Source organism: Salarias fasciatus, chromosome 3 (assembly GCF_902148845.1).
Source record: "Salarias fasciatus chromosome 3, fSalaFa1.1, whole genome shotgun sequence".
In the NCBI taxonomy this organism is placed as follows: Eukaryota; Metazoa; Chordata; class Actinopteri; order Blenniiformes; family Blenniidae; genus Salarias; species Salarias fasciatus.
In genome coordinates this window covers 17549359-17574800 of record NC_043747.1, presented here as the reverse complement: position 1 = coordinate 17574800, position 25442 = coordinate 17549359, and the positions used below count along the sequence as shown (strand labels likewise).

The following is a 25442-nucleotide window of genomic DNA, read 5'->3' as shown; positions in this document are numbered from 1 at the left end:
ACACCGAGCCGGCCTCCATTCACACCATTTCTCCTGCAAGACACTTGTAAACAGCCCTGAAAAGAGCAGAAACTCAATAAGTGCTCTTCAAAACCCCCGCATGATTTGTTTATTCCAATTCCGTACACAAGTGAATACACAAGTCGAATGATTGACTTTTAAACTAGCTGACTATTCAACATGGTGTCTGTTTGACAGTTTGTTCAATTGAGAAATGTGGAACTAGTTTAAATATGATAATTACAGACATAAAACTTTGATTTGTTATGAGCAGTGTTGGGACATTTTATTCACTCTGAGTCCAGAACACATAATCACTTCCTCTATGCGCTTCAGCACAAGAACATTTGGAAAATAAAAATGCAAAACAAAAAGATTTGTGTTTGATAATCTCAGTTGGTTTATTGCACTTTATAGCTGATCAATATAAGAATTTTGTGGCCATGTTTGTGACATATTAATGGATAAATAATAGAAATGTTGGACACATTTGAACAAATGTTGACATTTGCTGCATCACAGTGAACTTACAAACCAGCAGAAACATCCAGAATGCACAAAACTTTGACATTAAGCTTTTTTTCCAAGATGCTTGCAAAATATTTCCATGAATATCAAACAGCTGTTCTAGTAGACAACCATTTTATGGCTACTTTGAATGGGTTTATTCAGATTTCAAAGGTTCTAGAATTGTAAAAATATGCCGTCAGTCACTTTTTTCTGCTTCTTTTTTCAAGATAATGTCAACTTTGCACATTTAGGAAACATATATATTGAGGATTTTGATGGTACTGAGAAGTTCATGCTGCAAATATCTGATCAATGGTCTGTGATTTGACAGCCGTACTACACAATTCCGTTGGAGCACTGTAATGCAACACTACTACACCAAAATAATAATAAAAAAAAGTCACAAGCATCCTTTGGATTGCATTTGTTTGCTTCACAGGAGCTCGTTTCATTTTGAGTACTTATTAGAAAAAAAAAGGACAAGTAGACAATGTATCTGCCCACACACACACACACACACACACACACACACACTAGTAATCTGAATGAATTATGTTTGCACACAATCACAACCAAAAGTTAATTTGCATATGCAGGGACGTTACACAAATAAATGCCAAATCGAGACAAATGAATACTCTCAAACACAGTAAACTACACAAATGTTAAACCTGCCCCTGCAGTGATAGTATATAAAAAAAATAAATAAATAGAAGGAGACGCGTAGCAGAGTTGTATGTAAAACGATAAGTTTAAAAAAATGTCTGCACACATTTGGAGGGCCTTTTTCTGTTTTCCTTGATAGTATCAGAGACTCACCGCCCACTGAACCATCTCCGCTGGAGGCTTGGGTCTGTCTGGAGAAGTGTTGGCTTTTCATCTCGGGTGCAGAGAGGAAGAAAACACACACAGCTCACACAGCCGCTCACGTTTCATTCTTAAACATGCCCACACATTCTGAAACACATCTCATTGGGCTGTTTTTTTGGGCCCTGTTTTCTAGTAGTGCACAGACATATGCCCTCCCATATACACACACACACACACACACACACACACACACACACACACACACACACACACACACACACACACACACACACACACACACACACACACACACAGAGTAGGAAAGTCTGACTCCTCCACCTATCCTTGAAGTCCTTCATGTGGTACTAAATCACCGAGTCGTCTGAGTGCTAAGGGTAAACACAGAGGACACCCACAATGCAATGCCGGGCACCAATATCACAGCCTCTGTTTCATTTGATCCCGGTCAGTTTATTTTTACTGACTACAGTGTTCAGCGCCCGCCGCTGTGCCGTCCTCCAAAAGCTTTATTAGAAGTGCGGATAATATCATGAATCGGTCCCGTGAAGAGTGGAATCGCTGCGAGGAGGAAGGATGAGAGTGGGTGGGTGGCTGGAGTGGGAGGACGAGCTGCTTGGAAGATGGAAGGGTGGACTGGAGGAGTGTAGAAAACATGAAAAATGAATGGAAATTAAAATCACATGACCTGCATCAAGACAACCAAATGGATACAAAATGGGTACAAAATCTCAAAAAGTACGTCCATGTTTTTTAAAGAAAGTTCTCAAGAAATCTGTTTTCCTGGTGAATATGTATGTAAATTTGTGTCATTTCATTTCAAGAAATGAGACTGAAATCCTTTTTTTTGTTTCTCCTTTGGTTAATTTTCACAGATCAGCGCTGACCGGAAAGAAGAAAAGCCGCTTGGACATCCAGCTTGGATACAAACGACTCCAGTGGCGGCCTCGCGGCGGAACGCAGACGCTGATTCATACTGGCTGGCAGACTGACGACCATTGACTGGGTGGACGGAGAAGTACATAGCGCGTCGCAGCCATGAATAATGTGGGCAATCCAACTTCCAGATCTAAATTGAGAACTCCCAGAGCCTCGCTTCCTTCCGGAGGTAGACGTGGCTGAACACCAAGAAGCGTTACGAGACGTTTTTTGTTTGGATTGTCTCTCGGGAACTTTTCGCCAATGAGTTATTGGTAGAAAATGGGAGCTCTGAACCTCGGAGGACTGCTTCAGTCAGCAAGACTGAGTCTAATAGAATAGAAACTCAAGAAAACCTGTAGTTAGTGGTTCCCCACCCCCTTTTCCCCCTACCCTGCTTTTCCCCTTACCTTATTCTCTTCCCTTTTTCACTCCATTCCCTGAAATCTCGTTTATTAGCTCCCTAAGTACAGAAAGCATCTCCAGTGAAGCAATACAGCAAGGTGACTGTTCACAATGGGCGGCCCAGCGAGGGCCCTCCTGGGCGGGTTCAGCACCACCACCTCCTCCCTGGACGTCGGGAGTCGGATGGCCTGGCCGAGCAGCGGCCCCCTGGACTTCAACCAGACCTTGTCGTGGGGCTTCGGGCTGGGAGGCGGCAGCGGAGGTGCGGGCGCAGCAGCCATGAGCTTGGGCTTGGACAACGCCACCACCCAGGAGACGGTCAGCAGGGCGGCCATCAAGGAGAAGAACTGGCCGGCGCTGCTCATCCTCGTCATCATCGCGCTGACGATCGGCGGGAACATCTTGGTGATCCTGGCGGTGTCGCTGGAGAAGAAGCTCCAGAACGCCACCAACTTCTTCCTGAGGTCCCTGGCCGTGGCGGACATGCTCGTAGGCATCCTGGTCATGCCGATCTCCCTCATCAACATCCTCTATGGTGAGTCACCAGCACCTCCAACACGATATTTGTACAAAAACTACTCTACGTTGGATTTTCAATATCCACCTCAGAGTCGCATAAAAGTATTTATTTTTATAGTAGTTTTATTTTTGGCGCTGCTATCAACTGTAGTAGAAGTATAGTATGACTCCCAGCGGCTCAAGTAAATATAATTACAGCAAAAATATCTTTGGAAAGTAGTAAAATGTGCATTTAGGGTAAAACTGCACAGATCTTCTCACAAGCTACACCAGCCAAATTGTGCCGTCCATCTCCAAATCTAATAATGTCCCATCCTTCGGTCTGCATCCAACTGGAGCCGGTCCCAGATGATTATGAGAGAATTCAGGGTAAACCCTGGACTCCGCAGGACAGACGCAGCCAAACAGTCACAGTCGAGCATCGACGCTGCGGCTTTGCGGAGGCGGTTTGTGGCAACGCAGAGCCTCTGCACATCCTCTCTGTGCAGACTATAAATTAGGCTTAATGGATTTTAATAAATCTTCGTATTGGTGATCCATATCGGCAAGTTGGTAAAAGTTAATACTCATACTCACTACTGGAAAGTCCAAAAGAAATTGCAAAATCAAGTGACTGCACATGACATGAGCTCATTCCAGCCTTCCGTCTCCGGGTTTATTGTGTGTTTGGATGTTTTCTCGTGTACGTTTCTGAATGCGTAATCCCATTACACCTCATTTGAACAGGCTCCTGTAAACACTGGGTTTACTCCATTAAGAAAACTGACGCCGCTGCCTGCCGGAGAGCTTGTGCCTAATGCCTTCCTGACGGTGTCCTGCTTTAATCTTTAATAGGTGACGCATCCCTGAAAACTTCATCCCATTTTGAAACAATACTCGCTACTGATTCTTAAGCGTGCGCCCACTCGCCAGCTGTTCAGCGACACGCTGCGACGTGCACCCTGTCATTATTTTAAAACATTTCTCAGTCCAATTATTGAAATGATTCCTGCTTCCCGGAGACGCTGCACTCGGTTATTCTGCGAGCGACTGGAGTCGGTTTTGATAAGTGCAATATCACAGCAGCTATCGACTCGCGCCCGGAATCTGCACGGACGCCCACATTTGCATAATAGGACGGCGGCGCTTTAAACATCGACAGCTATGTATTTAATTTCCTCTCCGAAAGTTTAGCAACACATTAAATCCGTGAAAGGTTATCTCAGCCGGGTCTCTGCATTAACGCCTCAAACAAGTAGCGCCTTTCCCGCGGCGTACCTGTAAATGTCACCGTCGCAGAAGTGATCGCCGCGCCGAGTCGTGGGCGAGAACAGCAACAGTTTTTGACCTTTCGTGGTTTTCGGGTCACTGTGCACTGTGGTGTAAGCAGGGCCTTCGAGTCTTCTCCAAGTCGTCGTGTTGGAGCATTTGAACTGAGGCCAAATCAAATTTTAGTTTTTAAACCAAGGTCTTGCACCCTGGACGTAATGATAAATATATGAGGTGTCTTGCCACAGCAGCGCCGTCACATTAATCTTTTATCGGTCGGGGCATTCAGCAAGTCAGAATGATTATTTTATGGCTTTGCTTTCGATGCGTTTTGCATTAAAGCTTTGAGGAACTGGTGTCAGACAGCAGTCAGATCTGCTGTAAGAACACTGCAGACCGGGAAGAAACTCTGAAAACAACACCGGGCCGGACAGAAGTTTTTCTGCTTGCTCAGCTTCTTTTTCCTCAAAACGGCTCACTCCTGAAGTTTAAATTGAAAAAGTTTTTTGTTTTTCTTGTTGTGATATTTTTTTTTGGAAAAGATCACATCAGTTCTAAAGATTTTCCGTTTTTTATCCACACCCACTGACCTTAGAATGAACTCTACTAATTTTACCCATAATTCCAACGGCACCTCAGGTTTAAAACAAGCCAAAATGAAAACTTTTGATATGCATGTTAAATCAAAATCCATCCAAACCAATGTGAGCATCCATTTGTTGAAGCGTGGCGTCTAAATCTCCCTCAGCCCGCCTCTTCGGCGAGTTGCTGGATGTTCTGTAGCCTTCAGCCTCTTTGCCTCGAGCACTTTCTAACTCCTGATCCAAGGAAGAGGTTGTATTTCTGCAGCAGAGAGGCTTTAATGAAAAGGTTGAGGCTCACACTTGACACTCAGAGTGAACATATATCCTCCTCCTGCTTGAATCTGCACTTCATGTTCCCAGATTTTTGTGGAACTGCGTTGATAGATCGCCGGTTGAATTTTCCTCTTTCATGTCTGAAATGTTTCCTCATCAGCCATAAAATTATGGTGTAATTAATTTCATGAGCCATCAGCCAAAACTTGTCATAGCGTTGTCGTGAAGTGCGAGTGTGAGCAACTCTGCCATCGCTCTTTTCGCTTTCCCTCCCAGCAGCTCTTTGGTTTCCTCGTCGCAAGTCGCCGTATCGATGCGTTTGCTTTGTAGCTGTCAGGGATCCTTCAGGAATACTGAGCAGGACAGGGAAGGTTGATTGCTGCTTAATGAGCCGTGTTTGGTCAATGGACACACTCGCCTGCGAGCCGGAGCTGCCGCCGCCACCGCTTGCTCGCTCTGATCAATTTTTCACACAAACAAACTTTTAAAAAAAGAAAACCGTCTTTCCTATTTTTCTTGCACAGATAGTTTTAAAGTGTCTGTTTCAATATATAATCTCTCCAAAAGAGCGCCGGTCCCTGTAAACGCGCGCGCTGACATGCTCGTGCGCTCTCATCTGCAGCTCGGATCGATACCTTCAGTGTTTGTCCATCAGACCGGCACTTGAAGGCATTGATCCTCACCGCTCGCTGAGCGATAGACCACACACACACACACACACACGCGCACTCACACACAGGCGAATACTGACACACACTGCTGCATCACAAAAATGTTCTCGCACCATTTAAATTGACAATGAATCACGCCCATTACGGTAATGATGATGACAGTGATTGTAATGACGGCAATTATTACAAGAGATGATGCGAAAGGCAACGTGGCGACTTTTCATTTCTTTTTTTTGTTGTTTTGTTTTTTGTTTTTTTTTTAGGTGTGTTTCCGACACACTCATTCAGTTTTTAACAAATGTGCTTATGAAGCGATGACTGGAGGGAGTGGATGGAGTCTACGAACGCAGGCGAAGTCACTCGGTGTGTTTCATGACGGCTTTTTATCATCAAATCAGGATTATAATAGAGCATCAAAATGAGTCCAATCAGCCTGATCACAGCGTCTGTTTGACAGTTATAGTCACTTTTCGTGCTTGATTGGGAGAAAAAAAATAAAGGTCCCCTTTAGAGGCTTGTGCGACTTGTCCTTTAATCCAGCTGGAGCTCAGGGTCTCACGCCTACATTCGCTTAAAATAGCAGACCTGTGAAGCAATACTGTGGTTTTAACAAGAGGGCACGACATGTGGAGAAGACGTCGAGGGGTTATGCAGCGCAGTATTTTGTTGAAGAGGAAACAGCGTTCGTCTTTTAGGTTGGTTTATTATTTTAGGTCAGAGGTCTGAAACCTCTGCAGTGGCAACGTGAAGTTTTCACTGAATTCACTGTACAAGTCTTATTTTGTTTCTTTTACACACCTGAGGAAAGCCAGACAGACGCGGCAGCAAGGCGCAGTAAGGTTTCGTTATAAAAGCGAAGAGCAGCACCCGCTAGTGGCCCGACATGGAATCTACATCGTTGCCGTGTGAACGCGAAAGTTTTCTGAAACAAAACTGGAAAAATGATTTTTGCTAAAAGTGTTGTCGTCTAAACAAGTCTTGATTTTCGAAAGGAGTCTTTTCTTGTAAAATAACAAAAAAGTATAACTGCTTATAATGGTCCAACTAAAAAAAAAAATAAAAACAGCTAAAAGAAATAAATGACTGAAAATGCATAAGATTCATAAACTTTTTAAAGTGTTTGACTATATTAAATCAATTTAAATGGGTAAAATTGCTGAAAGAAAAATAGTTTAGAACAAAAAAAAAACAAATTCAAACTGTTTAAAAGAATTTAAATAGATTACAAAATAAGCTGAAACGTGTAAATCCTCTCAATAATACTGAAAACTGGAATTGCATTCAAAAAAATAGTTGAAAATGTCAACAGTTTATCATCCTGAAGTGTCATAATGAAACTTCAGGTATGTGGAGGAACACTTCAACTTTAGAATCGGTATTTTTTTTATTTCACACATCTGTGATCAGAGTACTGATGTTATGTACTTTAGTTTAAGATTTCAGTGTAAAAAACATAACAAAATATAAACATAACACCAGTAAAGGTGAAGGGACTTCTTTCACATTTGAACTGATTTAAAATGAGACACATTCTCCTTGTACTTTTGAATATTTCCTGGTGGAGTGTTTCCTGCTCTATACATATTTGTTGAATTTAGAGCTGATTTGATGTGTTTCCAGCCCGATGAGGCTCCTTTCCGATAGTTCCAGAGTAAGAGCGCCTGAACGTCTTGATGCAGTTCTTCTCCCCAGGTGGACAGCTCCTTTAAACTCACAGCACTGAGGAAGTCTTTTGCTGTAAAATGACGAATGGCAGGTTCATCTCCTGTGACGTGAATGGAAGACGTGCCTGCAGAGCGAACCCCGTCACCCAGATAATGTCTCAATTTTCCCTCTTACCTTCCCACTGATCTCGCGTTTTCATTCACACTGGAAGACCGGCGTATCAAATGAGTGTAATTCCGTTCCTCTTCCTCTCACGTGGCGATAAACGCGATAATAAAACACCGATAATATATGAGGCGACGACACGGCTCGTTTTGTGCAGTTTGGACGTTAAAAAAAAAGAAGCCCGACGCGTCTCGCCTCGGGTCCTGCCGTCTGAGATGAAACAAACCTCCGAGCAAGAACCGGCGAGCGTTTTAATATAAGCGGCGAAATGATTCAGACGAGCACAGGATGCATGAGTAACACAGAAAATGAGAACGAGTCGAGAGCGGCAGAAAGGCGGATGTGAGGACTCAATTAAGGGGAGGAGAGATTACACACACACACAGGAACTTAAAAGTAAGCGACCTTCACGGTCAACTTAATCAGAGTTATCGCTGGAGGCCATCGGCCCGTGCTGGATCCACACACACACACACACACACACACACACGCACTCACGGTGACTAAACAGATGTGTAAAATCACATCGCGCCACATTAACATGATGAGTGTCATTTCCGCCTTCATGAATACCAAAGAGGATTTTCACAAACACAAGAGGACCGGTGTTCAGAATAGATGATAAGAGACGAGACGACGTTCTATTGACGACCCACAGCCAAGAGTAGCTTCATGATTGTCTCACTTGTTTTACCTTGTTTTTAGGTAAACATATGAGGTTTATGCTGATTTTAAGTCACAAAATACTAGAATGCGGTATTTTGTTAAAAAAAAATGCAACTAAAAAGTGAATTTTTTTGTATTTCTCTGTAAATAATAAAGCAGGACAGCGGTACTAATGTGTGTGTTGCCATTTGTTTTTACAGAAATCCAGTAGAAATCTCCTTGAGGTAGTTCTATAAGTTTGAAATACTTTGATTTGTGTGGTTTTAGTCGGCGTTTCAATGCAGCCGATTTGAAATATAAGTAAGACCAGACGTTGATTCATGCTGATTTCCCGTCTTGAAATATTCTTCAATCACTCTGAGCGTTTCGATGGTTGCCTTGTAAAGGCTTGAGGATATTTTGGTTTTGCTTCAGCATCAATCAGGCGCCAGCTAAAAGGCACAAATCTCCTGTTTTCTGACATCAAGTCCATTCCTGAAGAGTGATTCTCACTGATTCGACTCTACAAACAGATGATTTGTATATTAAAAGCGAGACGTGACGAGAAACGGGGATGAGTTTAGAGACTCCTCCTCACCTGCCAGTGCTGTGTGTGATTCAGTGCGTTTGTGTCATGCTCTGCCCCCGACAAGTGTTTGACCTCTGGAAACTTACGCAATCTGCCTCCCACTCGGCGACACACACACACACACACTCACACACACAAGCGAGTGTGTGATTCACGCCACATGCATCACGTGCGAGCTGCTCGTCCTGCAGATGAGCGGTGAAATTAAGCAAAGGAAGTGTGTAGTCAGTTGTTTTACCACAGGTCAGGAGAAAAAAAATTTTTTTTCTTAAAAACTGCGAACATCATGATGTGTGACCTCTGCAGAGGGCTGACACAGCTGGAAATGAAGGTGCAGATGTGCACAAATCAGGGATGTTTGTGAAGTAGGACGGACACGGGGCGAGTTTCAAATGGAGTTGTCAGAACTGGAAGAAACGGTCCAGCTAGAAAACAAAGGTCTTTAGTTAAAACCACATTTAAAGGTTCAAACTGAAAATCAATCAAAGTTACCAACAAAAAATATGGAAACATGAACCATACTCACAAATAATAGCGATGGTAAAAATACTGCCACCAATTCTGGGGTTGTTTCTTACATTAAATCTATTTCACGTTTATTTCTAATACTGACAACCAGTTTGATTCATCTCTGTCAACATAAAATTGCAAGCGTTGAAGGTCCTACTGTCACTGGATCATAACAGGTTCTTAGAAATCACGTCAGAAAATAAACCAGATGTATAAAACCAGCAGGAGTCTCCTGATAGTCCAAAAAGAAAAGGTTTTAGATCTACTGCTCGTTCCATAAATCCATGTTCCAGAGTTTAAAACTCTTAAAAGAGGAAGCAGAGGAGGACGAGAGCGTCACGCCTGACATGTTGGACAACATGGCGAGAAAACCAAGTACTGAGGTTCTGAAATAAGAAACAAATTTAGCAATTTCCTTCTGGGATTAATGGAAAGAAGCTGGAGTTGCCTTCTGGGGAAATATTTAGGTAATCCTGCAAATGCAACCTTTTTTTAATTCTTATATTCTTGTTTTTTAAACCATCGCCGGTGCACAGATAGTAGAGAGTGATTTCATTTCCTCGCATCAGAGGCTCGAACGGTCTTTCAGAACGGCGCCGGTGCCAGCTCTCACCTTTGGACCTCTCCCTTGTGGAACGAGGAAGAGGGGGGGGAAGAAAAAAAAAAACCAGCTCCTCACCCTCAGGGATCAACAGAGAAGCAACACAACTGGTCGTTTTTAGCATCACTGTGAGCCCTTCGCTGGCCCACTGGGAGGTAAATCGCTGTTTTACTCACAGCGAATGAGCTGTTCCATCAGGAGCAACGGCCAGGATGCTGAGAGCTTTTTTTTTTTTAAATCTTTTATATTCCTATCATTCCGATGACTGTAACTCATAGACCACTCATGATAGCTAGGTAATTCAAAAAAAAATACCATAAAGCAGAGTAAACAAGCTTTTATGTTCTGTAGTGGCATCAGCGGGGCCCTCAGGACTGAGGCAGTACAGTCCTGCGAAAATTCAAGTTATCTTAGGGGAAAAAAAAGGCTAAAAACCTTCAGTTGAATGTATTTTTTTCGTCTTCCTGCAGCCATCAAATCTGAATAAATCCAGTCAGTGTAGAATGCGATGGGTCAGGTGTTATTTTCCAGCTTTTTAAGTTTCATTTCACACCTGGAAGAAGTTCAGCAGGTCTGCCGGGTCCCGGTTCTCCTGAGGACGGCTCGGTGGAGGTAATGAGCGGAGACGCGTCCTGCTGGCGTAGGACTCCAGTAAGCCACTGTATGATCACCAGCACCCCTCTTTATCTCTGTCCCGGGTGAATTCTGCTCTCCACATCATGGAAGATCAATCAAATGGGAATTAACACCCATTATATTAGCGTTAACACTTTTTTTTTTAACAACGTGTGTTTTAGCTGTCCTCTTGAATCAGCGTCATCAAACAGAACTCTTTGTCTACTTTCCCTTTTAAGCATTTAAACGCCAGCAGGATTCGTCTCACCTGAAGTTTGATGCTTAAAGAGCGTCTCTGATATTCAGTGTTGCACATCATTTAAGACCGACGTGTAAGTTTAAGAATAAACAGGTTTTTATTCCTGCTGGGATCAGTCACATGCAAACCAATTATCCCCTCTTAACCTGGATTCCGCGGCTATACAGTTATCCATGTAAACATCTCTACTTAATTACCTCCGTCATAATCATCGCGGTAAACTGAATAAATGGCGTAATCAGACCGATCGCCTCCATCCGAGGTGTCGAGGGACCTGGGAGATTCGGGGGCGCGGAAAGCTTTGATGCTCTCTAATTAATTGAAGTTTAGTCAACCTCTTCGCTCGCCGTCTTCTGTCCCCGACGCCTCGCACTCAGCCAGGCCCTCGGAATAGATTGAACATAATGGCGTCGCCGCTTGCCAACTGCAGCGGGTTGAATTAAAAACCGTTCTCCGCCTCTTCCTCCCCGCAGACTACGCCTGGCCCCTCCCCAGCGCCCTGTGCCCCATCTGGATCTACCTGGACGTGCTGTTCTCCACCGCCTCCATCATGCACCTGTGCGCCATCTCGCTGGACCGCTACGTGGCCATCCGCAACCCCATCGAGCACAGCCGCTTCAACTCCAGAACCAAAGCCATGATGAAGATCGCGGCCGTCTGGACCATCTCTATAGGTAGGAACTCACGCAGGCACCCATCGCGTGTAATTTGACATCAGCCTCACTGTCGCCCAGATTTCTAGCGTTAAATATTCCAGGATTTAATCGTCCCTGTTTCACAAATAGGTTCAAATCTCGTGCACGGAGTCGGTGACGACTCTGCTGTCGACATTTATCCCGTCACGAGGAAAACGCCTTGAAGACGCCGCTGACCTTTGTTACGGCGCCGCCAGACTGAAAACGGCCTCTCTCGACAACGGCTGAGTTTAAATCATTAAAACAGCTGCTTATCACCAATTCTGAAGCACGCAAAAAGGATAAATATGTCATTCTTATCAGGCTCAAAAGTCTATATTTTATACTTTTAGTGGCGCCAGCTATGTGGGGACGTACTTGCTTACATTGTGAAATGTAATTTTCCGCCTCGGTGCCGACATTACAGAGCTCCATTATCCACTTAGATGGCCGCCCGCCTCATAAGATGTAATGTCCTTGTAACTCCTGACAACCCGCTGAATGCTTTTAATTGAAAAATACCTCCCATTTGTTGGCTTTTACAGTAGCGTGAATTTGCTAAAATGAGATGTAAAAAAAAAAGTGTTAATTAACAGTCGTTTCTTCAAGTGAATGAATTCATTCAGTCGGTGAAAAGGGTTTAAATGAAGTGAGATGATAAATGGTGGAGTTTACCTTGTTTTCATAGTCATTCCATTAAAATGTGAATTTTAAAGACGATTTTTATGTCAATGCAAATTTGAAAAAAAAGGTGTTCTACTGCCATGTTTTTCGTTTTTCTTCTAATCCATGAGGGTGGATTGAGATCCTTTTCTCTACATGCATCCCTGCTTCTACAAACCCTCCGCCAGTGTGTGGCGGAGGTGTTTATGGTCAGTTTTATGGTCACTTCTGAGGCTGGATTTGTAGTTTGTGGCGTTTTTTTTTTTTTTTTTTTTTTTTATTGTCCAGTCTTCCTGTTAACGTGTCGGTTCCCCGCGGGCCCGCACATTGTTTCCAGATTGATGCTTGTTATTAAAGTTAACGACTTTTTCGGGATCTACTGTTACTTTCTGCAGAGGTCCTCCCCAGCAACACCTGCTTATTTTCTGAAATACCGGAGACACCGTTGGCGTGTTGACGCTCAGAGCGTCAGCAGGCACGTTGCTGCAGTTCCTATTCTAATCCCTGACGGCCATTACCGCGCATTTCATATTCATTTTGTACCAGTAACGAAGGTAAAAATTATTCAAGTGAATGAATTGTGTTGTATTTTTGGAGTCGCCATGAGATATTATGAAAATGAGATTCATATACGTGCAGTCAGTGTGGGTGAGCGTTCGTCTGCCGCTGCATTAAAGGTCACTTAGTGGATTTTATCAGCAGGATTTTCCAGGTGATTGCAGCAAAAAAGGCGAAAACAATCTTCCTGGGTTGATGTTATAGGTTCATATTTTAAATTTAGAGTCTTTCCAAAGTGAGAGAAACAGCACATAAATGAAACCGGTACAAAAAAAGCCTTCATAATCTGAGATAGAAATACACAAATGCACAAAATGTCCCGCGCAGTGTCTGTTTAGGAGCTGTTTTAGTGTTTGCGTTACCAACATAAAGAGCCACATTCATGCTCAACAAAACGGCAGTTTTTCAAATAAATGACAGAAACATCCTGAAAGGAAGAATTGGAGTAGTTCTGCAGTTTTGGTGTGACTTCATTTTTGGCATTCGTTTGTAATTCATAACTTTCTGGAGGCATCTCATTCATTCATTCAAAAAGGTGTTTTTACTGCATGTTGTTAAACTCGATCGAAGAAATAAAGACTGCTCTGCAGTCAGACTTGAATAGGGTAAATCAAGGGTTTTGTTGTAATTGCGTTACTCAAATATTCCTAAAGTCATATTTTCAATCTGAAAAGACTTGTTGAACTGGAATTTATTCGTATTGAATTTTCCTGACAAAAGGATTGTATTGAAAAATTGCTCCATTATTTGAAGGACGCGCTCAAACTAGAAGTTTTGGTCCACCACGCTGAGCAGTTAACAATGCAACAAATCAGCCTGAAACTTCCTGAAACGAGCACTGCGGCCTCCCTTCGGCTTTTATTTCACTGTGGTGTGAATTTGGTGTTTTTCTCGTTGCTCCCAGAGGACTCCAGGCTGCAGCGGGACTGCAGGCGACAGTCGGCACGGGAGCCTTGATGCTTCCTTGAAGATGAATGTGGCTTTTGAGAAAGTCCCGGCATGGTTTATTCAAGATCTTCCTTGATGGTGTTGTGAATCGAGCGCAGAGGAGCTTGGGAATTTTAGATTTGCAACTCTGCAGTTTCTCAGTTTTTGCATCAAGAGTAACTTCTGGCATGAAAATGTCGCTACTGTCACTTTTTAATTCATGGAAGTAATCAATTACAGACAGTTACACTTTACTTCATAATGTGGACATGGTTCCAAATGCTGATCTGTGTGACCTGTGACCTGGAGCTCCTGGAAAACTCCACATGTTGCTCATTAGATTGTTTTTTTTTTTTACTGATTGACAGAAGGACGAGGGAATCCTCGACACCGTTCGTCTCTCGAATGCAGCCCCTTGAGTCGGGACTCGGCTGTGATGCTCTGACCGGGAGGTCGATTTCCTGGCTGCTCTCAGTCATGTGACGTGACGTTCATCGACACGTGAAGGGAAAAAAAAAAACAAAAAAAAACAAAGTGTCCTTCCCGCTCTGCAGCCTCCTTCATCACTCGGTCGCTTTTCCTTTCTTCTACAGTTAAAGCAATCTCTGTTGCTGTGTCGTAACTTGGAGTCATCAGGCTGTTGTGTGTGTGTGTGAGTGTGTGAGTGTGTGAGCGTGTGTGTGCACTGGGGGAAGGTGGTGCCTCCCTCTGAGGAGAGTCTGGAGGGATCACATGACTTTTAGAACGTTTCTCTCAGATGGTCGGTCTGACCTCCGGCTGCTGCTGATGTTGTTTTGCGCCCTTTAAAACCCAGAAGGCCTTTCTCTATCCCAACACACACACACACACACACACATACACAATTACACACACTTGATGTTGGTGGATGAACCCCTCTGGTGGCTGCATGTGATCTTGGAAGGAAGGCTTTGGTAAATATCTGTTTATTCAGATTGAAATGTGAAACTTAAGAGTGAGACGGGGGGATTATCCACATTAGAGAGGATCTGTCTCAGAGCTGTGAAACATTTAGCAAATATCTGAGTCGGCTTTTATTAATCTACGGCTATCAAGATAATTACATGTCTTCTATCAAGGACAATAGATTTGATCGTTGTTGGTTTTGAAGTGCGTTCTGATGCTTTTCTGACATGCTTTGCATTCACAGTGAGGAAGTCATGGGTCCAAAGACCTCACTGTGATGTTAAGAGGTGACACAATGATAACTCACATTGATTCTTTGTTTTATTCTGTATCCTTGATACTTTCACCCTTCTTCTGTTTCTTTATATTTCCTTCCACTTCCGTATGGATTATAAAATCCACTTCCCAGTCAGAGATGATTGAGTGTGTGAAACCGCCCTCGCCAACGCTGTGATGGTTTCCTGTGAAGCACATCTTGCCAGGACGATGTTGTGAGAATATTTCTTTGCGAGCTTCATCGACAGACTGGCTCGATTGACTGATTTCTCCAGACACCCGCTGGATTTTTTTTTTCTTTTTTCTTGATTCACTGCTCATTCACATCCTTTTCTACTTTTGAATCTGAAGAATTCCCCCCATCTTTTCCCGTCGGCGTTTCCTTGAGCCCCCCTCCCCCGGAGAGGTTCTGCACCACAACACTGAACTGTGATTGAGGTCTCAGAGGTCTTACAGCAATCAATGCTAAAGGATTAGCGACCGAACGTCCAACAGAAAAGACTTCCTGCCACTTTTTTGGCAGTTTATCGTCCAGCTTTTGGGCCTCCCGCCTCTTCAGATCTACCAGAACTGGTACATCTGCACTGAAATACCAAATCTGGACGCAACAGCTTCCTTTTTTTTTGTGTGTGTGTGGTGAATTTGAAATGCAGAGCGGCGGTCATGCATGAATTACCTCGCTGTTTTTTTGGCGCGGCGGCGAGAGCTCTCGCACATTCTGGATGCTCGTGTTGTACTTGTCAGAGGAGCTGTTTTGAAGTCAGGTTTCTGAGTCGGGGTGAGAGAGCGGTGTTTGTTCCCGAAATGTGTTGAGTGCGGTGCTCCTCAGACCGAGGGCGGAAAGAAAGCAGCAAGCGCATATTGATTGTCTTGCGGCCTCCGGACCGCGGTCCACGTGCGTCCGGGCGAAACGTTTCACCCGGAGAAGATTGAAAACAGGAATATCTGACATCAGATCTTTACTTTGCCCAGTCGAGTTTTGATTATCTGCAAGAATCGGTGTGTTTTCCGCAACCACAAATCGTCGACTGGTTCTGAGAGGGAAGATAATAAACAGGAAGTGGAATAAAGGAGGAAACGATTTAACCAGCTGATTTGCATAGATCTCTGTTTCATGACGTCCATGGTTGTAAGTGCAGGCGGATTTACTCAATGCGGTGGATCAAAGCTCTCGTTTACATCCTCCTGGTCGCTCTGAAGCAGGAAAACACCAGATGGATATAATTGTTTATTCACTCTGTGTGATGCTTTTAGAAAAAAAAAATGAAGAAAATATGCAGCTATACTCTCTCGGCCTGGAGTCTGTCGTCACGTCCTGCAAACATCTTCATCACCTCTGGAGCATCTGTCAGCAAACACTTCCAAAGCCTTTAAGCCAGATTATGTAGGAAATAAAGATTCTGTCTTAGAGACGCATGAAAGTCAAGAAATAAGGTGCGGCATTCTTTTATATCTGGTTAGATGTTGTAGCAAACAATAGCAACAGTCAGTACATTTTTATGAAAAGAACTTGTTAAAATGACGTTTTGCTGTTGCTGTGTAAACGGGAAACTTTCCTGAAACGGAAATAAAAAAGCTGCAAGTTTTCCCTTGACCTGTCACTGAAAGAGATTCAAATTCAGAAAGCTTTTTTGTCCCACAGTGTGCTCTCACATTCATGCACACACTCATTGCACAACTCCATAAGTAATCAATCGAATCAATCATTGAAAGAAACAAGTATGTTTAACACTTGGGGCACAGTGGGAGATGATTATAGATAAGAACATAATATATAAACAAGGCAGTACACAGCAATTTTTTAAGTACAATAAGAACAATAATAAAAAAGTAAAGAAATAACATTAGCTCTCCTGATAAAATCACTTAAAGGTCATTTAAAATGTGTGTGGTTTGTGTTTCAAAGCCTGATCGCAGATCAAATGAAGGACTCTCTAGAGTAAACAGAGTCTGATCATGCAGATCACTGTTTTGTGCAAATGCAAAAACCCCACAAGGCTGCATATGGATTCCCATCGAGGGGGAGGGGCTTGAAAATGAACATGTTGGAAACAGGACACACCCTCAAGTGCAGAGTGAGTCATCAGACATTTGACATTGATCAGCCTGAACAGAAAATTGTGGAGTTGGATATGAAAATATGGAGAAAAAAAATTATATGGCAGAGATAAATGAGTTACCCTGCAGACCCAAGACAACAACTACAGGACGAATTACTGGTTCAATCATGTAAACCGAAAAGCACAAAAGCCGTTTCTTGTATCCTGTAATCAGCACATGAATGAGTTTTTTATTTGTCGCAGAAGAAAAATATGTCATCTTGGGATGGAAACCAAAACAACGGAGTGTATTTTCCAGAAAACTGCTTGGCCGTTATAAATCGTTCCTCAAAAGTTCCCCTGACAGATCGAGTTGATTGATGCCTTTAAATATCAGAGCGACGACCGTTCCCGCTCCCCTCTCGGGGCCCCCGAACCACCAGCTGTTTTTCGAATCATAAGAAATCCCCCGTCTTTCCGCTGGCATTTCCTTGACCCCTCTAAAGGTTCTCCACCGCTACACGCCGCTGTGATTGAGGTCTGAGAGGGCTTACAGCGATCAATGCTGAAGGATTAGCAGCGAAACATCCCTCAGAAGGATCCCGCAGCCATTCTCTCTCGTCTAATAACCCACCCTGTTTGACTTGGAGGTTGGCTCAATCCATCTGGATTTGTAGGAACAGAATAGAGACGGCTTACATAAGACATTATGTAAGATTTTATACCAGTCTGACGCTATTGAGACCTTCATTTGAATGTGTTTTTAAAATGATACCTGGAGTTATATTCATTAATTTATTTTCATTTAACGAGAGTAAAAGAAAATGAGTTACTGTTCGTTCAGGAAGAACAGTGAAATTATGATGATCAATGATCATTGAGCCAAATATTCAGGACTGCAGTTCCACTTGTCACCACATGGTGGTGTAGTGAGTCACTGACATCAGAGTCCTGCTGGAGAAATATCTATTAGATCTCATTAAACACAACAAAATTGCAGCTAGCTGTCAATTGCTGAACTGAGGACAGTCCGGACACTACAGTGACTCAACATCGCTGTCACTCGTATGAAAGACTCATCTGTTAAAGATCACGTGATGTAAATGTGAAGCGAGGCTTGGTTTGTTCATCGTTTGGGATTTCTGAAGGAGATTTGGTAAAAGCTGGCTAAAAAAAAGTAACGCTGTGGATACTATAGCTTTTTGGAACGTTGTCAGGTTAGATTAGATCAGATTAGAATAGATTAGATTAGATTAAATAGAACATCTGTGGTAAACAGTCCTCATGGTATAGATTTTCCATCCTGTGTGGGAGATTTCTTTGTCGGGGAAAGAGTGAACATTTTTTTTAGTGGGTTTAATATAATATACTCACAATTGTTCTAATGTCGTCCCCGGAGATTACCTTATTCCAGCTGGATTCTTTATGTTGAACAGTATCCCTGAAGGCATTTGAGAATCAAATGAAGCAATTAAAATATAGACTTTTCTCAGGCTGCTCCACTTTAATTACAGCTGAAATACACACAAATCCCCTCCCGATCCTCTTTGGGGTAAACGTGTCTCGGGGGCTCTGATGGACATAAAAGTGACTTTTTCTGGCACCTTGTATATTGCAACTTTAATTTCAATTCAGAAAACAATTTCAGCAGAAAAACTAGATCTAACCTGAGACAGCAGCAGTCTGAGGGCGGTCCACAGACTGCTTTGGCGTCTTTATTTATTCTAAAGTAGGATGAATAGAAAATCCGACCCATTCTCTCCAGACGTCTTATCATATGTATTTCTTCTTCAAAGCCGTTTTCCATAATCTGCCGCGTACGGAGCCGAAGCCCCCCCGCTGTGCCTTGCTGGTGTTGACTCTCAGGTTCACAGTCGTCGGTGGGGCTCGTGAGGGGGTTTGTAGAGCAGCTCAGAGCCGATGATTTCACTGATCCCCATCTGTTGTTACAGTAATCTTCCTGCGGCGGCCGAGCCCTCAAACGGTGCTCCGCCGCGAGCCGACACCGAGAGAGCGTGTCCGTGAACTTTGCTCAGGTGGTCATATTTTGAATATTTATGTATTTTTCTGGCACAAAATGGGCACAAAACACAACAACTGTTTTCCATTTTCACTTATATGTTGTTGTATAAACTGAAGTTGCAAAAATTTCCTTCAGTTAGACGTTTAAAGTCATCTCTGCGCGGTATAAGAAAGTTCTGATTCTTGCAAGACTTTCAGGCGGAGTCATTGCATTCACAACTGATCTGGACGTTCACGGAAGTAAAGTGGTTGGATTTAGTGCAAACGCTTTCTTCCCCCCGCGTGCTGATTACATTCTTCAGGCGGGGGGGGCACCGCTGCTCCAAACAGCATTTTGAAGTCGAGCCGGTTAGCAGCAGGATAAATCGATGCAGCTCGCACTTATTCCAGCCCACGCAATTTGGAACGGAATAAGATATCCTGACTCGTCAGCGAAACACTCGTCTGCCCAGACACTTCAGGGCCGCACCTGTTTTTCTTTTTTTCTATTCTTTTCTTTCCTTCCCGGAGTGCCTCGGTAATAAAACAAGACTGGATGCGGACGCTTCCACCAGAAAAGCTCTTTGAGATCATTAGTCGGTGTTATAATCACAGGTCAGGAAATCGGCTCGGTCTTCAAAGGCCGGTTCTCACCTCGCTCTTTTATCAGCAGTGTCCTCTAACGGCGCCGAAACGCCACGGCGAAGCCCCATTACACCCAGACGTTGTAAGGACTCTAATAGCGTATTGATTTATTACCGGTGTGGCCCTTATTAGGCTCCTAATAAGTTACTTTACAGCAGCTTCTGCTTATTTACTCTCATTATCATAAAAAGTGAGTCTTTAAAAGCTAATGTGGAAACCAGGAAATGTGTTTTTGAGCGATTACCTGGAGATAGTTCTGTATTTTCCAGCCATGATTTATGGTTGTTCATCCATAATAACCCAATGTGTTGCCATGCGATGAGTCAGGCCTTGAGTGTTTGCTTTAAAGTCATTAGTCTTTCTGTGGAAGCTTCAGATTACTCAGCCTCTCTAATATTAACCTACACTGTGTTTTTACGCTTTAATTTGAGGAACCATTTTCAGACACGGAGTGCATTTTTCTTTATTACAGATTTAAATTCATACAAAAATAAGTTAAGGAAATGAAAAACAGACACAAATGGAGTAGTTTCTGCTCAGTTAGGCCACAATAGTGTTTCAGTTTAAAAGACTTTACATATTACATGCAGAAAATCTTCCAATTAAAGACTGTAGAGTCACTCTCAGTGGATTTAGCAGAGCTCTTTGGATTTGCTTTTATATGTTTTGTGTGAAGTCGAGACGTTGAAAGAGTTGCATTAAAAATCTACAGCTCATCTCCCAGTGAGTTTTTAGATTTATACACTTCAAAGGGGAATTATGAGGCGGGGGAATTAAAGCGATGTTCAACTATGCTACACATTACTAAATCATTAATTTTGATTTGTTCTTGCGCTCCATAATTCTCAACATGGAGAATAGGGAGCACATGGATGGATGGATAATCTGTATATAATGGAGCCAAACAAATGCAATTATATAAAGTCTGTAACAGGAAGGGGATTGCTGCAACAAAATACTAAAAACCAAGCGGAACTTCTCCTGTTCTCTTCCTCTTCAGGAGTGTCGATGCCCATTCCAGTGATCGGCCTCCACAACGAGGACAAAGTCTTTGTCAACGGCAGCTGCGTCCTCAACGAGGAGCGCTTCATGCTGATCGGCTCCTTCGTGGCCTTCTTCATCCCCCTGGTCATCATGGTGGTGACGTACTGCCTCACCATACAGGCAGGTCTTTGTGCGGCTGGGCGAACTCCCTGCGTCCTCCTGTCGTGTCCTCAACTGCTGATGCAAACTGTCCCCTCTGCAGGTGCTCCAGAGGCAAGCCACCGTCTTCCTGTACGAGGCCAAGGCTTCCTCCCAGCAGCCTTTGCACACACCAGCAATGACAAACACACTACAGCCTCCACCCAGCACCTTCCACCTTCCTCAGATCAACACACTTGCTCCTCCAGACTCACAAGGTGAATCCAGCAACACGGCCACCCAGCAGCAGTAATTCAGCTGGCCCATCACGACTCCTATTTGCCTACTTTATTATGAGATATTTTCCATGCAAATGCGAGCGTATTCCGTGGGACCAATTTTGAGTTTTCCTACAATATTTGTTAGTCTCATGAGATCTGACTGCACATACTTAGAATTGATTGGATTAATGCAATTCATGCTCCCGTCATTTGAATCCTCCTGTTTGCTTTTGATGTCACTCATCGTACTTTATGCTTTCATTGTGTGTGTCATATTTTCTTATCTGCCACGTTTCACCACAAATAACATGAAGTAAAGGAGATAGTGGAGATACCAGTTCATGTACGTTGTTAAATCACTCATTTCCTTCTGTGTGGGGAAACCATCCTGGATCAGAAGGCAATGGTTGGAGGATAGCAGAAGGGGGAAACCTCTCATTGGATGTAGAGAGGTTTACGCTCCACTAAAATCCATCCAGCGATAGAAGTGTTGATAAGACGGTGTGTAGTTGTCGAGCGCAGTGATCCTTATCCAAACTATTTCCTCTCATCTTGTCAAAGTGAGAAAGTGCACTGGTAAACGGTTTCTGCAGCATCAGGCCTTTTTCCTTTTCAAAATTCAGATTAAATGTAGCTATTGAATTGATCCACATCTCCACACCTCTCCCCATTCCTTCCCTGGTTGTACATGCAGCAATTTTCTTTGCAACTAAATATAAAGTTGCTGATCCTTTTTGTAAAATCTGTCCATGTTCTGCCCGTCCCCCCAGAGCTGAAGCCCCCGCCCCCCCAGAGCAGACGAAACACCCTGAGCTGCCTGAAGGGGGCGGAGCCCAGCATCCTGCTCAGCGCCTCCACCTCGGACAGCATCAGCATCATCCCCAGCTCCGAGGTGGCGTCGCAGCTCAGCTCGCCCGCCGCCGGCCCGGGCCGGAGCGACGCGTCCGGTTGCCACGGGCGACGGGGGATGATGCAGGCCATCAAAAACGAGAGGCGGGCCTCAAAGGTGAGAACAAGGCGACGAACCCGACCTGGATGTTTGATTTAAACTTTTAAAACACAATATCCAGTTTGAAAATGCAGCATGTCAAACACACTGTTAAATAGACTTCACTTACACAGCACATCCTTGCTCAAGGACACTTCAGCATATGGACAGATCGAGATGGGGGCTCAAATATGCAGCCTTGCAGAACCTGGTATCTGGAAGATCAGTTCCTATTGAATGGAACTCCATTTTCTAGTCTTATCTCTATATGGATTCGCCCATGTTGGCTGACAGAGAGGCGTGGATGATCACCTGCAGTCAGAATGAAAATCTGCACCATTTTACTGAATACAGTATGTGAGTTCATAATTTTATTTCTTACAAAATGTTCCCATCTTAAACCAGACACGCAAAATATATCAGGATTTCTCAGTTTGGTCTTTTCAAAAACATTTTTTCCTTTGCTCATAATAAAGAAAGCAATAACCTGCTCAATGAAATTCTTCCAAGATGAAGCCGAGATCACAGAAAACACACACGCCCTCCTTTTTAAGAGCAATTTCATGTTCAACTGGTCCATGTAAATATCTCCTGAGTGCAGTTAAGCCAATAAAAAAACCTTGAAGAAGTGAAACCGCATTGAAACACTCACACCTCAATATTCTGCTGGTAATTCATTTAATCTGCTCAGCAGTGGTTATCACTAAGTGCTGTGTGTGTGCGTGTGTGTGTGCATGTGTGTGTGCGTGTGTGTGTGCATGTGTGTGTGCGTGTGTGTGTGTGTGTGTGTGTGTGTGTGTGTGTGTGTGTGTGTGTGTGTGTGTGTGTGTGTGTTGGGGGGGCTTTCAGAGTGACTCCCAGACGTTTCCTCATGGCGAGTTTCAAATGTCTCCTCTGAAATATTTAGACGGGCTGGTGTTATCAATTCCACACAGACACTTTCAGCCAAAAAAAAAAAAAAAAAGGAAGAAGCAGCTTGAAGTGCAGCCGGAGTCACCGGGTGTTCGGAGGACGCCCAGCAGCGGCTCCGGGAAACTCAAATTAATTTTGGATGAGGACCAAAGCACTCTTACACCTATATCAAAAATTTAGATTTGGGTAGAAGAGGCGCAGCCGCGCAGATATTAGGAAACGTCAACCTGCATGAGGCGCGTTTCGGTTCGAGGACGTTCAAGAGATCTCAGCCACTTTGCAGAGAGATATTTGAATTTTTGCTTCGTGAAAAGAATAACCTGTTCCCACAGTGGATGACCTTGCAAAGCGGAGAACCAACTGAATTATTAACTGCGTATTCTGAAGATGAAGTGAAGTGCTGTTCCTAATTTGTCCACTGGGAGTGCTCTGTTTCAATAAGTGTCGAACAGATGGCAGCTCACTCGTCTTCTTTAGCGCTTGTCCTCTCCAGGGTTGCAGTTTGCTGGAGCGAATTCCAGCTACTTATGGACGAGGGGAGGGTATTTAGACAGACACTCAATAAAAAGGGACAATTTAGAGTCATCAATTAACCTCACTTGCATGTTTTTCGGAAATGGAGAACATGCAAACTCCACACAGAAAGGCCCCAGGAGCCTCTTGATGTGAGGCAAGAGCAGTAATCACTGTGCCACCATGCATGTACATGTCAACAATAACAGTCATGCACCAGTGAAAGCCAGCCTCTATATTGCCAGTGCAGTAGCGTTCGTGTCACATGCAAGATAAATCTGGGACGTGACGAGGTTTAGACCACATTAGCCTGAAGAGAACACGGTGGTAGGTTGTTCATAATAGAGAGAATAGAGAGTACTTTCAGCTCTTCTGATTTACATATGTGGTTTCAATCATAATTTATCTGTATATTTACTTCGCAAGAACTCATAGTGACCCAAAGCACTTTATATTCATCAAAACACAAGATAATGTTGAATACATGCAAACAAACAGAATACGGGGACTAAAAGTGCCGAAGTACAAAGCATTAATTACAATAGTTTAAACAGAAAACTGCCGGTGCTAACAGATGGTCTTATTGATGTGCAGTTATGAGTTACAGACTGTCCTTAAAGTCTTGAAATGATCTTTTATGCAGACACATTTCTACATCCTGATCCCCTGATCGGATTCACCACATAATACAGACTAAAGTGTAGTCAAAAAAGTATATTAGAGTTGATGTGTTTTCTTTATAGGATGAATTTTTGAGGTTGTTGGCATTCACAGGTCATTGTGATCAAACTGGCACCTGAACTAAAATCCCTCAGAATGACCTTTCACCCTCCTCATGCTGCTCTCTCTGGTTCTTCCCTCAGGTTCTTGGAATTGTCTTCTTCCTCTTCCTCATCATGTGGTGTCCCTTCTTCATCACCAACGTCACCTTCGTGCTGTGCCGCGACTCCTGCAACGAGACGCTCCTCAACGACCTCCTCAACGTCTTCGTGTGGGTGGGGTACATCTCCTCGGGGGTCAACCCTCTGGTCTACACCCTCTTCAATAAGACCTACAGGAGAGCGTTCTCCAGCTACATCAGGTGCCAGTACAAAGTCGGAGCCAACGCGGCGGCGCAGAGCTGCAAGACGCTCCTGGTTCCCCCGCCGTGCCCGTCGCACGCCGTCACCCCGCTTCTGATGGGCAGCCACGGTAAAGCAGGGGTGGACCGCAACAGTAACTGTCGTAACGGAGGGCGGGGGGACAACGGGAGGCTGGCGGTGGACCCGGAGGACACGACGGACGACGGCACGCAGATCGGGATCGCGTCGCAGAGCCTCTCCGAGTGCCTCAACGTCGGCATGCTCTCGGAGACGGAGCCGGAAACGGAGCTGGAGCAGGACCTGTCGCTCATCAGCTACAGCTCCGCCTCCAGAGAACACACGAGCAGCGTCTGACTCAACCACTTGTTGTTTCCCGTCTTCTTTTCCAGCCTTTCGGGCCGAGCGGATCGTCAGCCGACCGCTGCTCTGGAGCCTTCAGCGGTAAACCCCGCAGTGATGACTCTCTATCTGTGGAGGGACTTTTACTTTTCTCCACTTGAAGTGCAACACTTACATCAGAAGAAACCAGAACCTCAGCGGTGAAAACGTGGGAATTTCCAAACATTCTTCGAGAGTGTGAACCAATATTCCCACTGTTCGTCGTCTACTTGTTGCCAAAATGTTGGTTTTCGAACCACAGAGAGACATTCAAGGCACCCGTCAGGCCTTCATCCACACATGAAAGCAAATGTGAGACGCTTCACTGAGAATGAGGAGGAAAGAAAGATCAACGCGGGAGTGAAGTGAAACTCTGGCAGTAAACCTGGCATGAAGTCGCGAGGCCCTTCGTGGAGTCCCACTGATGCAGGCTGCAGGGTCGAGCAGCGACCAC

The 25442-nt window shown here is 44.0% G+C and overlaps 1 protein-coding gene across 1 annotated transcript; it reads left to right on the top strand.

Moving 5' to 3' along the window:
- Positions 1-2722: 2722 nt before the first annotated feature.
- On the top strand, positions 2723-24995 carry htr2cl1 (5-hydroxytryptamine (serotonin) receptor 2C, G protein-coupled-like 1). Its single transcript, XM_030088311.1, has 6 exons — positions 2723-3196; positions 11479-11679; positions 20713-20876; positions 20959-21112; positions 21886-22121; positions 24392-24995. The coding sequence occupies exons 1-6, from the start codon at positions 2773-2775 to the stop codon at positions 24962-24964; spliced, it is 1752 nt and encodes a 583-aa protein (XP_029944171.1). The 5' UTR covers positions 2723-2772; the 3' UTR covers positions 24965-24995.
- Positions 24996-25442: the final 447 nt, after the last annotated feature.